General features: G+C 37.3%; 1 protein-coding gene across 9 annotated transcripts in view; it reads left to right on the top strand.

Moving 5' to 3' along the window:
- BBX (BBX high mobility group box domain containing) overlaps positions 1–12509 on the top strand; it is a 285638-nt gene that overhangs the window by 244893 nt on the left and 28236 nt on the right. For all 9 annotated transcript variants that reach the window (XM_036242414.1, XM_036242412.1, XM_036242411.1 and 6 more), the window contains 2 exons: positions 8113–9121; positions 10129–10267. In XM_036242414.1, the coding sequence (XP_036098307.1) occupies positions 8113–9121; positions 10129–10267 (1148 nt within the window). The remainder of the gene's footprint in view (positions 1–8112; positions 9122–10128; positions 10268–12509) is intronic.

Here is a 12509-nt window from a genome sequence, read left to right as displayed (position 1 = left end):
CTTTCTTCATCTCAGTTTGTGAAACTAGTTATGTGTTAAGGTGAAGTAGAAGAAGGATGTTGGATTTCTCCAGATACACTCCTTGTATATATAAAAAGCAAGATTATAAATTTGATGGGAACCAGGGAATTGGAAGAGTTGTCCTTAACCCTGTTTATTGAAAAGGATGGAGACATTTTCAGAGTCCTCAACTCCCTAGTTTTTCTCATATTCTTACTTGCAGAAGCCAGTTATAATTGAAAACAAGTAGATAAAGATAGATTTATTCCATTATCCGTAAAACTGAAATCTTATGGAAAATTATGGCTCACTTTAAGAAAAGCCAAATTATGATAAAATTACAGAAATTATATACCATACTGAAAGGATCACAGTGGCATTCCCTACCACTACCAGTTAGAGGTAATAGACTGAGGTATGACTAAGTTTAGTGTTATGTCCTCATATATTATGGATGTACATTATCCCTTCCATCCCGTATAACTGCCTGACGCCCAGAATCTCTGTGTAGCTCCCACCTCAGCTCCACCTATACTATCATCACACAACTGAATTCTGATACTTATTTGAGGAGGCTTTTTATTTGAAAGTGGTGTGTTTCTTTCCTTATCTTTTTGTGCAGAGGTGTGAGTCATTTTTAGAAAACTCCTAAAACTGTGCATTTCATTCCCAAATTACACAAGCTTATATTTGGAGGAACTGAAGTACAGGAATGCACCCAATGGCTTCCTTTAGTTGATAGCCTTTTGGAGCAAAGGCCACCTCACCCCATTTGGAGTTTTCAGAAATGGTATCGCTCTGGAGAAATAGTGGATAAAGAGAAACATGTAAGCCACCATTCCACCTGGCCCAGTTGTTTCAGCAAACCAAATAGTTGACTACTTAACATGCCTAGATTTTGGTGTTGAGAGACGCTTAGACCACTATTCCATGACCTAGTTATCTTTTATAATAAAGAAAATTGAGAGGATATTTTTGGTTTGTTTGTTTTTAGCAGATGCTAATCTTTATTCTCTGAAACCGTAGGCTAGTATATTTTTATGGCAGAAACCTTCTGGTTTTATTTAATTATGAGAGAAGTACACCTCTTGAAAAACACTGCTCAATGCCATCCTTGGGTTATGTCCACACTATTTTGGCAGGTGATAAGCCATTACAGAATTATTGTAAACATACCTTGGCTGCAAATCATTTGTTTTGTACTAAAAAGCAGAAATTTTGAAATTGAAACTTCCTGATTAGTGTCAGTGGGTCTGTTTTCACACTGCCTTGTTTTTAGTCTAGCTGGTTCTTTTATAATAGACTATGAAAACGTATAATTATGAGTGAAATAATAATATGTCATGGTACATTCTAGAACTTCTTACCCATTTCTTTGTACCACTTGAAGGGTTTCTGCTTCTGTGGTATTACTAACGTAGTACACATGATTATTTTTCACTGTTATTTCTCTGCATCTTTTAAAACAGGGAAACATTAAAGAAATGAATTGATACTTAAGTTCTGAGGAAAGGAATACATTTAAAAATGTCTTTGATTCAATAAGATAAAGGCTTGATATATACAGATGTATTATGTCTTTAAAGCAAGTCCCCAGTAACAAAACCCTGAACCTAAGATGTTGTCTTACCTGAATTGTAAATGACAGCCTCCTTGAACCTCAGAACATAAAAAACAATTCCTCCATTTTATCTCACCCCTTCAGTATTCCTGTTGCTTTTTTTTTTGGCAATAATTTTTAAGAGTATAGTTTTGTACATATCCATCTAACATGTACATCCTTAGGATCTCGGTTTCCATATACTGGTTTTTGTTTATGTTTTGTGAATGAGTTACATTTTTTTAGCTACATTTCTTCTAGCACATCAGTGATGTGCCATTCTGATTACACAACACAGTAAGAAATGTCACTGTTTCAGAATTAAGATTAAAATATTATGAGAGGTAAAATTAAAATACCGGTGATTATAATTTTCACTGGTGTTCTCACGAAGCATAGTCAAGGACAGTGTGATTGGTGGTCTAGGCCAACCAGCAGCAGGGTCATAATTAACGTTTTTTATAGATTCAGAAAGTAAGTCTTTCTTGGTATGAATCAGAATCATTTTATTTATTATTATTTTTTCTTTATTGATTTTAGAGATAGAAGAAGGGAGAGGGAGAGAGAGAGAGAGAAACATCGATGAGAGAGAACATCAATTGGCTGCCTCCTACATGCCCCCCACTGGGGATTTGGCCCACAACCTGGGCATGTGCCATGACCGGGAATTAAACCAGCAAAGCTCAGCCACTGAGCCACACCAGCTGGACTGAAGCAGAATCATTTTAGAATCATCAGTTATTTTGGAACTAATGAACCATTCAGTTTAACACAATTATCTGTTAAATGCATTTGTTTTGAAGGTAGGTCCTAGGATATTCTTGGTGAAGAATACAAAGGTGAACAGGGATACACTTTGCAACAGTTATAACAGTTACAGTTATAAAAAATAGAGTAAGCCCTGCGGGGAATAGACAATAGATATCAAATATTGATGCCCAGCATTTGATTTAAAACATTAACATTTTGCCCTGGCTGGTTTGGCTCAGTGGTTAGAGTGTCCAGAGAGACACGGGTTCGGTTCTCGCTAAAGGCACGTATCTCAGTTGCAGTTTGCCCCCCCCCCCACCTGCCCTGGTTGGGTCATGCAGGTGGCAACCACTCGATGTGTCCCTTTCATGGCGATGTTTCTCTCTCTCTGTTCCTCTCTCTCCTATCCAGTCTATCTGAACAAAAATGGAAAAAATGTCTTGGGTGAGGATAAAAACAAAATTTAACATTTTAACTTCTATGAATATAGCCATGGGAATTTCATCCAGAAGGTGATTGTTCAATTTAAAATAATAATAGATGATTAAATTGTCATTTACCAAGGCATGTTCTGTTTCAGGGCCTGATTAACAGCCAACTTTCTATTAAGGGCAACCTGACTAATTAGTAACAGACATTAATTCTGTGATTCCCACAACGCAGTTTTAGCCACTTGAGTTCACATTGATTTATGTTCTTTTATGTCCATATGTACTTACCTGTGCACACGTTCTTGTGTATTTACATAATGTAGTGTGTGCACACTTTATTAAGTCCCTCTGAAGTGTTAGTTATATGCACCGAAAAGTAGATGTAAATAGATGTGCTTGTACCCAAAAATAGAACTGAGCTTAATATGTGTAGTAAGAGTTGCTTCTTGAAAGGTAACTGATTTAAGATCTTCCTGAATTTAATTTTGTTGTATCTGTTTCTTTTTTCAACTATTGAATCACTGAATCCTACAGTGAAAAATTAGAACAAAGCAATTAGCAATTAGGATTGTGATGTACTATTAATGATACCAATATGAATATTATTACTACTACTAAGAGCCAACATTTACTGTATTTGGCATAGGGCCCCAGAGGGATGGTGGTCAGAATATGTTATTCTTGTTCTGTACTAGACGCTCATGTGCAGCTCACTGAACCTCAACGTATTCCTAAGGCATATACTGTTAACAACCCTGTTTCATAGATTGAGAAACTGAGGCACAAAAAGATAAAGAGAAAATGAGCTAATCAGTCTGCAGTCCTACACAGTCTGGCTTAAGAATCCCTGTCTTTTGAGATTGCCTTTCAGTATAGAATTTACTTACATCTAAGAGTGATGGCATCTTCTGAGAGTTATTACATCCATAACTGTTCCCAGTTCTGTTTATGTCATAGAGAAATATAGACTGTTAATTCCTAGAGACTTTTAAAAATTATTTCTAATAATATAATGTTTGAACTCATAGAAAAGGAGATAAAAACTGGAAATTATCAAAAGCATCCTTAAAAAAAGTCATTGTCAAATGTGCTAGCCCAGAGTCTGTTTGGCCCACATGCTGGCTTATGTCCCAAGTGGCTGCAAACTGCCTTTTGTGGATTCCGGTGTCCCCTGATTTCTAGCTGGGTTCAGCCGGTGAGAGACAATGGGGTGGGGGGTGGGGTTTAGGGAAGAAGAGGAAAAGAGAGGGCTGGTGGTGCAAAGAGGGGATGAGGAGGGCTGGGGGTACAGCAAAGGCAGCATCTCTTTTATGCATCCAGCGCTCCCCAGACAGGCCCAACCCTAGGCTTCAGTAGCACTTCTTCCCTGCTTTGTACTACCGTGGCTTTCTGCTGTAGCTAATCCCTGGGTTACCTCACCGCCTCCTGTTTGGGTGTCTCAGTTCTTCATGACCTGTGTAACCAGCTTATCCCCTGCGTTAAATTTCCTCAACTAGATATGCTTAAATTGTTTCTGTCTGCCTAGTTGAACGCTGACTGGTGCAGAAGCCATTTTCATTTTCCATTTGGTATGATTATAAAATAGGCTAGAGAATGCTATTGGCATATTATATCCAGATTTTGACAGATAATCGTATGTCCTTGTGAACAAAATAGGAATTTAGTCTGGATTATAAATTCTTAGATTGATACACTTATTAATGTTCAAGTCAACCTGATGAGCAGGCTCTAGAGGTTTACCAGAAGGCTCTGTTTTTGGTCATGTCCTACTCAACATTATTACCAAAGATCTGGATGAAGACATAAAACAGCTTTTATCAAATGTGTCCATAACAAAAAGCTGATAGACAATTTAATTCAAATTGTGAAAGGTTAAACTTTATAAAGAAAATGGAAAAATCTTGTATCTAAGTATAAAAAATATAAAGATATAGCATGGGAGAAGCCAAGCTTCCCTTTATGCGGGTAAAAAAATCCAGGATTTTAATTTACCACAAGCCCCACACAAGCCAGAAGTATACCTGTGTTTAAAAGGGGTTTGGGGTGGGATTTGTCTTTAGGCCTCATTGGAAGATTGGTGTCCTAGTCAATTGACAGATAGTTCTACTTGTCTTCAGGAACATTGCAGGAAGGGTAGGAACTTACTCTAAAAAAGATAGTGCCAGCCCTGGCTGGTTTGGCTCAGCGGGTAGAGCAACCTGGAACATTGTGCTAGAAGAAGGGCCTTGTGGGAACACAAAGTCTGTCTTCCAAGATTTGAAACTGTCACATGAGAGAAAGAGTGGATTAATTTACATGGCTTCAGGGAACAGTTAGGACTGAGAGAGTGATAGATTTTTGCTCCATATTTTAAAATTTTCAAAAGAAGTACCCTCTCCTATGGTCATTGCTTTTGTGCAAAAAGCTGGATAACTAACTCTCAGGAATATAGTAGTAAAATGAATTTCTACATTGGGAAGAATGTTAAATAGCTCTGATTTGGTTGTTTTGGGTTTCTATGTTAGTGAGATTTGTGGTTTGTAGTTTTTGATTAGGAATTGTTTTATTTTTTCACTTCCAGGAACATAATTGTTTTTCTTATAATTTAGGATTAACATACTCTATTTGTGTGGGGAAAAAACGTTTAAGAGCCTGAAACAAGGAAGTAAAGCATGACTGGCGCTCAGTGTAATTAACTTCACAAGAAATATTATGCTATTTCCCAGAATATGTCCCCAGAGTGAATGTATGCATTTGTTCCATTTCATTCCTATCAGGGGTGATGAGGAGAATATTTTGAAATATATTGAAGCAGAGAATAGTGTTTGCAAAGTGTTATTAGGTTTGATAAGATGAACTTGTGCAAATGCAAACTGTTGGCATATAGCTGTAAAAACCAGCACCTATATGCTAAAAGTTCCCTGAGATGACTTATTAAAGGCCATCAGAGTGATGGTAATTGAAAAATCATACCATTTACCTTGAGAATGCCTTTATAATCTTCTTTCAAGAATAGTGCAGTCTTTCTCCCCACATTGGGATGGTTATATTCATGAAAGGCTAGAATAATTGAGAAAGGAAAATAAAAATTATTTCAAAATTTATACAAAAAAAAAAAATCTCCCACAAGAGTAGAACCTGCAGGGAAGAGTAAATGTATTAGTATTTCAGCCCAACCGGTGTGGCTCAGTGGATTGAGCATCATCCCATGAACTGAGAGGTCCTGGTTCAAATCCCAGTCAGGGCACATGCCCAGTTTCAGGTTTCAAGCTCAATCCCCAGTAGGGGGCGTGGAGGCAGCTGATCATTGTTTCTCCCTCATGAAGGTTTCTCTCTCTCTCTCTCTTTCTCTCTAAAAAATCAATAAAAACATTATTTTTTTAAAGTATTGCTCAGCCAGTGTGGCTCAGTGGTTGAGCGTCGACCCATGCACCAAGAGGTCACAGGTTCGATTCCTGGTCAGGGCATATGCCCAGGTTGTGGGCCAGATCCCCAGTGAGGGGCATGCAGGAGGTGGCCGATTAATGTTCTCTTTCGTCGATATTTCTATCTCTGCTTCTCCCTTCCTCTCTCTCTAACATCAATAAAGAAGAAAATAAAATAAAATAAAGTATTAGTGTTTAATAATTAACTTAAGATAACATTTTGCTTTGACCTTATTTCTGGTTAGGTTTAATAAAAGAAGTTCTTAGTCTTCATAACTACTTGCTGAGGTCTAAAAGTGAACTAACTTGATTTCCTGAAAAAGCTTCATTGTGAACCCCTAATAGTTCACATCTTCCCTGTGAATGATCCAAAGGGCCCGTGCTCTTGTCATGTTCATTTCTTAACAACTTGCACTGTCTGCCCCACCCCCACCCTTCTCTGTTTCTTCCCAGACTCACTAATCATAACATAATCCTCAGGGAAGAATCTGAGAGACATTGAAAGTACTGAGGGAAAAAATTAGGTAAAAAGATCATCTGATATTTAATTCAATGTATTATCCATTTAAAAATCTGAATTTGAAAATTGAACTTTACAGATGTTAGTGATCTCTGACAACTCGTGATAAAATGGTGATTTTTCTTTTAAAACGGATCAGTTTCTACTCATTTGCTTAATTTGGGGGGCCCAGCAAGCCCCAATACTGTACTCTTTTTTCTCTGAGTTGCTTAATGCAAAATAGATAAAATGAGTAATGTTTAAGAATTCCTGTGCTGCCCTTGGCCTAATCAGCATGGTTTCTCCTTTAATGTGCTATATGTAAAATTGGGGGAGTTTAAAAACTTAACCAAATTGCTGCCAGATACTTTTTGGTATTCAGAATTTTTCAGAGTTTAGGAAAATCATAGTGTATGTACCTCACACTATGCAGTTAATTCCCTCAGTGCGTATTCAAATGCATGAAGATTCTGACAGCAAAAGCATATGAATTGTCACATTAAGTGAGATAAATTAAGACATTAAGTGGTTTCACATTAGTTCTGGTCAGAATTTGCAGCCAAGTAAGTTTGGATGAAAGAGTTTGCCACCAAGTGAGTTAAAGAAAAAAAACAAAAAACACCCTCACTTAGTTTTTAGAGCTTTGGCGATCTTCAAGTTATCAGCATTTGTGGACCTGTAAATTCTGTTTATTTACTAACCCTTCTGTAGCTGTTTGATGAATCATATTATTTCTAATTTCAAGTGGATGGATAGAAAGTGTCGCTTTTTTTCCTCATTTCCCTATGAAAGGAAACAGGGCAAACATTGGAACTGGGTTGGGGATGATTTATTTGCTTAGTGTTGCCATAAGTACAATACTTATATCTCTGTTAGATGTCACAGACCCTCTGAGACAAACTGTTGTTATTTTACAAAGGCAGCAGAGGAGTAGGTGAAATGACTCATTCTGGCTATAAAATTAGCAAGTAGCAAAATTCAAACTTAAACTCAGGTCTTTCAACTCTGGATCCCATCCTCCTTTTACCAAGTCTTGTTTTCATAAGAAAAGCTTTCCCAGAAGCTGGAAAGTAAGAGTTCAGGTGTATGCTTGTCTGGAGTTTAATGAATATATCACAGTGCCTAAAATATTTTATTAATTTGAATCGTTTAAGTTACTTTGGCAGAAATGGACTAATTATTATAAAGTTTGAAGTTTGTTTTGATTAGTTTTTAATAATTAATTTATTTTTGTTACAGGTGTTTCTCCTTTTCCCCCCATTGACACCCTCCTCCCGATCCCACTCCCTTCCCCCCCTCAGTATTGTTGTCTGTATCCATAGGTTATTTTTTAAAAGGTGTAATAATTTAAAAGTTTAAGCTAATTTCAAGTATAGACTGAATAATAAGGATTTTTTGTGTTCTCCCCTTTTTGTTTTAACTGTTCAGATGTGTCTGGCATCAGAAGGGGTAAAGATGGAAGACTCTAAGTTAATAAAAGCAAAAGAATCAGATGGCGGAAGAATGAAAGAATTGGAGAAAGGAAAGGAAGAAAGAGAAATAAAAATGGAGAAAACAAATGAAGCCAGGTTACAGAAGGAAGCAGATTTTGAAAAATCATTTAAGGAAAATGTAAAAGATTCTAAGGAATTAAGAAATTTTGAGGAGCTGCAAATGGATGATATAATGGCTATAAATATGGAAGATCCCAAAGAAACTAAAAAGGAAGAATTAGATGAAGATCAAAAATGTAGTCACTTCTCTGATTTTTCTTACTCTGCCAGTAGCAAGATAATAATAAGTGATGTTCCCAGTAGAAAGGATCACATGTGCCATTCTCACGGAATTATGATCACTGAGGATCCCACAGCATTAAACAAACCAGAAAAGCTAAAAAAGAAAAAGAAGAAAAGCAAAATGGATCGACATGGAAATGATAAATCCACACCCAAGAAGACTTGCAAAAAGAGGCAGTCCTCGGAATCCGACATCGAGAGTGTCATATACACCATTGAAGCTGTCGCAAAGGGAGACTGGGGCATTGAGAAACTTGGAGAAACCCCTCGCAAGAAGGCCCGCACATCCTCAAGTGGCAAAGGAAACATTTTGGATGCCAAGCCACCAAAGAAAAAAGTGAAATCAAGAGAGAAGAAAATGTCAAAGGAGAAATCCTCAGACACCACCAAAGAGTCAAGACCTCCAGATTTCATTAGTATTTCTGCCAGCAAGAACATTTCTGGTGAGGTGCCAGAGGGTATAAAAGCAGAACCATTGACCCCCACGGAGGATGCGTCACCACCCAGCTTACCAGGCCAGGCCAAGCCTGAGGACAATGAGTGTCACCGGAAAATAGAGATTTGTGGCTCCCGGAAATCCGAGAGGTCTTGCAAAGGTGCTCTTTATAAAACCCTGGTGTCTGAGGGCATGCTCACCTCTCTGAGAGCTAATGTTGACAGAGGTAAGTGACTTCTACAAATCTGAAAAGATGATTGAAACCTAGCAGAATTTCTCCTTTAGACCTATTGAAAAGAACCATCATAAAGAACAGTATGGTATCAAAATGATATTTTGCATTTATACGATTCTTAATGGTTTATAGATCACATAAATTTGCCGTTTTACCTACATGTTTCCTAGCACCATTGAGGAGAGTGTCTTCAGGATATAAGTGTTTAAAGTAATTCAAACCCTTTTTATTTTTTAATGGTATGGGCTGGGTTTTTGTTTTGAAGGAGCAGTATTGCATGTATGGAGCTCTTAGTTTGTTTTCTAAAACTGATAGAAAGAATTTCCTGAATCAGGCAAATATGTTTGGCTGAATCTTGACCTGTAGGATCCAGGAGCAAATGACTTAAACTGGTCCTCTCCATTAGGTAATCAAAACTGTAATTGAACTGACGGCTCTTTAAAATGTAACAGCTTCCAGAAGCCAGTTAATGTGTATACCTTTATTCCATAGAGTGTTTCATATAAATTTATCTGTTTTAAAATACAGCATCTGGCTAGGAAATTTCCTTTTGCCAAGCTAAATTCCAGCTAGAGATGTGTGAATACCAGCTAGGTCTAGCAAGCACTGAATGAAGATCCTGAGGAGTCCATAGTTCTCCAGGGATGTCATTGCAATAAATGTTAGCAAATTAGAATTAATAGTGCCCACCAGCAAAGGACTCCCACACCTTCAGCTGCATCTTGAGTAGAAAAGCCAGCAGTCATTGGTCTGTCTCTGGAGTCACACAATAGCTGTTGAGTTATAACAAGACAACTTGTCTCAGAGACTATAAGTCACTCTTGTATATGTTCTGTTATTAAGGGTGACCCATCATGAATTACTCTGAGATTGAATCATTATAAGTAGCATCATGCCCATGGTACCTAAGGGGTCAAGAGATCACTTGTGAAGCAACAAAGATGATTTCCCTCCCATCCCAGTATACCGAGCACCTCCTTTCTCTTGAATTTCCTTAGGGAAACGAAGCTCAGGAAAAGGAAACTCCTCCGATCATGAAGGGTGTTGGAATGAAGAAAGCTGGACGTTTAACCCGAGTGGGACCAGTGGGAGCAAGAAGTTCAAGAAGACAAAGCCAAAGGAAGACTCTCTCCTTGGGTGAGTGCATGGTCAGGCGCTCCGCACAGCTCCCATGGTGGTAGGATTTTCAAGGCAAACAAAAATCTCTAACTGCCTGTCCATTGGGTATCCACTCAGCACTTACTACAGTTTCAGTGAACACATGAGGGAATACAAATCATGTGTGTCACATGGTCCCTGCTGTTAACACGGTTGTGAGAGTGACAGTGTCATTCACATTTTAAGTGTCAGACTTAGGCCCGAGTTTGAATTGAGGTCCACTATCAGTAATGTGACATTGTAAATCTTTTAATATCACCAGGACACATTTTCTCACCTGAAGTTTACAGTGGGTATTTAGATAAGTATGTTTACTTTTTACATACCATATATATTTTATTTAATGTTTCTAGGCATGTACATATGTTTGTAAAAAAAATAACACTGAAAATATAGGTAAATAAAATTATGTTTCTCCTTTTAACCTTGTTTTGTTTAAACCATTTCCTGCTGCTCTAAGATAAAAATAATAGATTGAATATTCTCTGTACCACAGAATGTTCAGCAATTAATTATATATTGAAATGCAGTGTCAAGCAATAGCATACATCAAGATAAAATCATTAAGAATTATTTCATTTTTATGTTATGCCAAAGACTCTAATACCAATCTTAATATAAAGCATTTTGAAAGTTAAGTTATGAGATCCAATACTTTATATTGGTGAGGAAAGCATCTGAATATTCAGTTGTACTGTTTAGAAAATCCTTTGAAATTTCTCTTAGTCCACTTTGAAAAGAATACACTAAATAGAAATAAATACATTTTTTATATTTTCCATATTTGTTCATAAATGTGTTTAAAGGTATGCAAATTTTATGCATTGGGAATATTATGTTTGGCTTATTCATAAATATTTGCATTTCTATTTGTGGAATAATGTATTTTTTTCTTGGATGTTACAGTGTTTCAGAGTCTGGTTAATTCTAAGTCTCTAGGGCATCACAAAGTGTGAGACTGGAAATTATTTCTTATGATGATGATGCCTTAAGATTATTTATATCGAGATTGATATAGTTATAATTTTATATATCTCCTTTCTAATATTTTTTAAAGTAGTTCAAATTAGTTTTGCTTATATTATGCTTCAACAATGACATGAAAATCTTTACATTTGTCATTGTCAAATGATACTTTTCAAATGAAGTATTTCATTAAAAAGTGACCTTTGAGCTCAGGACCAATGCTTTATTTTATAACTTCTGAAGCTACCTGTGCTCTGTATGCCTACCCGGCAAGAGAGGGGAGCACTGCAAACAGTGCTGGGGGAGCACAGTAGGCATGCAGGTTCCCCCGCAGGACGCTCTCCAGTGCTTCCAGGAGATACTGTGGAGGCTGTGAGGTGTCTTCACCAGACCTCTGTGAGGAACAAGACAAGTGAAACAGTCTTTTGACAATCTGTCCCTACAAAGAGCACGCTGTGTGGGTTGGTTTTTTTGTTTGTTTTAAATTATTTCTAAGAAAGCCACATATATATGTGCACAAGTGGATTGAGCATTATCCCATAGACTGAGAGGTCCTGGTTCAATTCTCCAGTTAGGGCACATGCCTGGGTTGCAGGCAGGGTAGGGGGATGGGAGGCAGTCGATCATTGTTTCTCTCTCACATCGATGTTTCTCTCTCTCCCTTTCTCTGTCTCTAATATATATTATATATAGGGAGTGTGGTTTTTCTACAGGCTGAAATAAACAGTAAACTTCTCACCGTTCCTCCTATCTCTCCTTAAATAAGCCTGTCAGAATCAGACTCTCAGGGTTTGCCTTGTTAAGAACACACCAACATAGTGCATGAGCAGTAAGAAATGCCGTGTCCCGTCAGTCTTACTTGAGATTTCTAAATGAGCATTTTAAACATTTTTATCACATAAAGTGTGCTACCTGCTTAGTTAATTGTAGCCAAGAAAAATTCATTCAGTATTGGCAGTTCTAATTTTATAGACTTATCCAAGAAAAACATAGGTAATTATTCCAGTTGGGAAAAGAAAAATTAGAGTCCCAAGACACCTTAGGAGTTACATCTCGTGTTTCATATTTTTGCCTTGCTTATGGAACTGAAAAATTCACGTCTTACACAGATAGCTTTCTGATACATCTAATTAGTACCAGATAGTATCTGATTTTTCCATTAGTATAAGCATGTTTTTAACTGAGCATGAAAGGGAGAAACATCACCGCCACCCTTTGCGGCTTTGATAGAACTTGGTAGTGGCCTTTTTCTGTT

The sequence above is a fragment of the Molossus molossus genome, unplaced genomic scaffold (assembly GCF_014108415.1).
Source record: "Molossus molossus isolate mMolMol1 unplaced genomic scaffold, mMolMol1.p scaffold_m16_p_5, whole genome shotgun sequence".
Taxonomy (NCBI): domain Eukaryota; kingdom Metazoa; phylum Chordata; class Mammalia; order Chiroptera; family Molossidae; genus Molossus; species Molossus molossus.
Note: the sequence above shows the minus strand (reverse complement) of the source record. Positions and strands in the feature narration are given on the sequence as shown.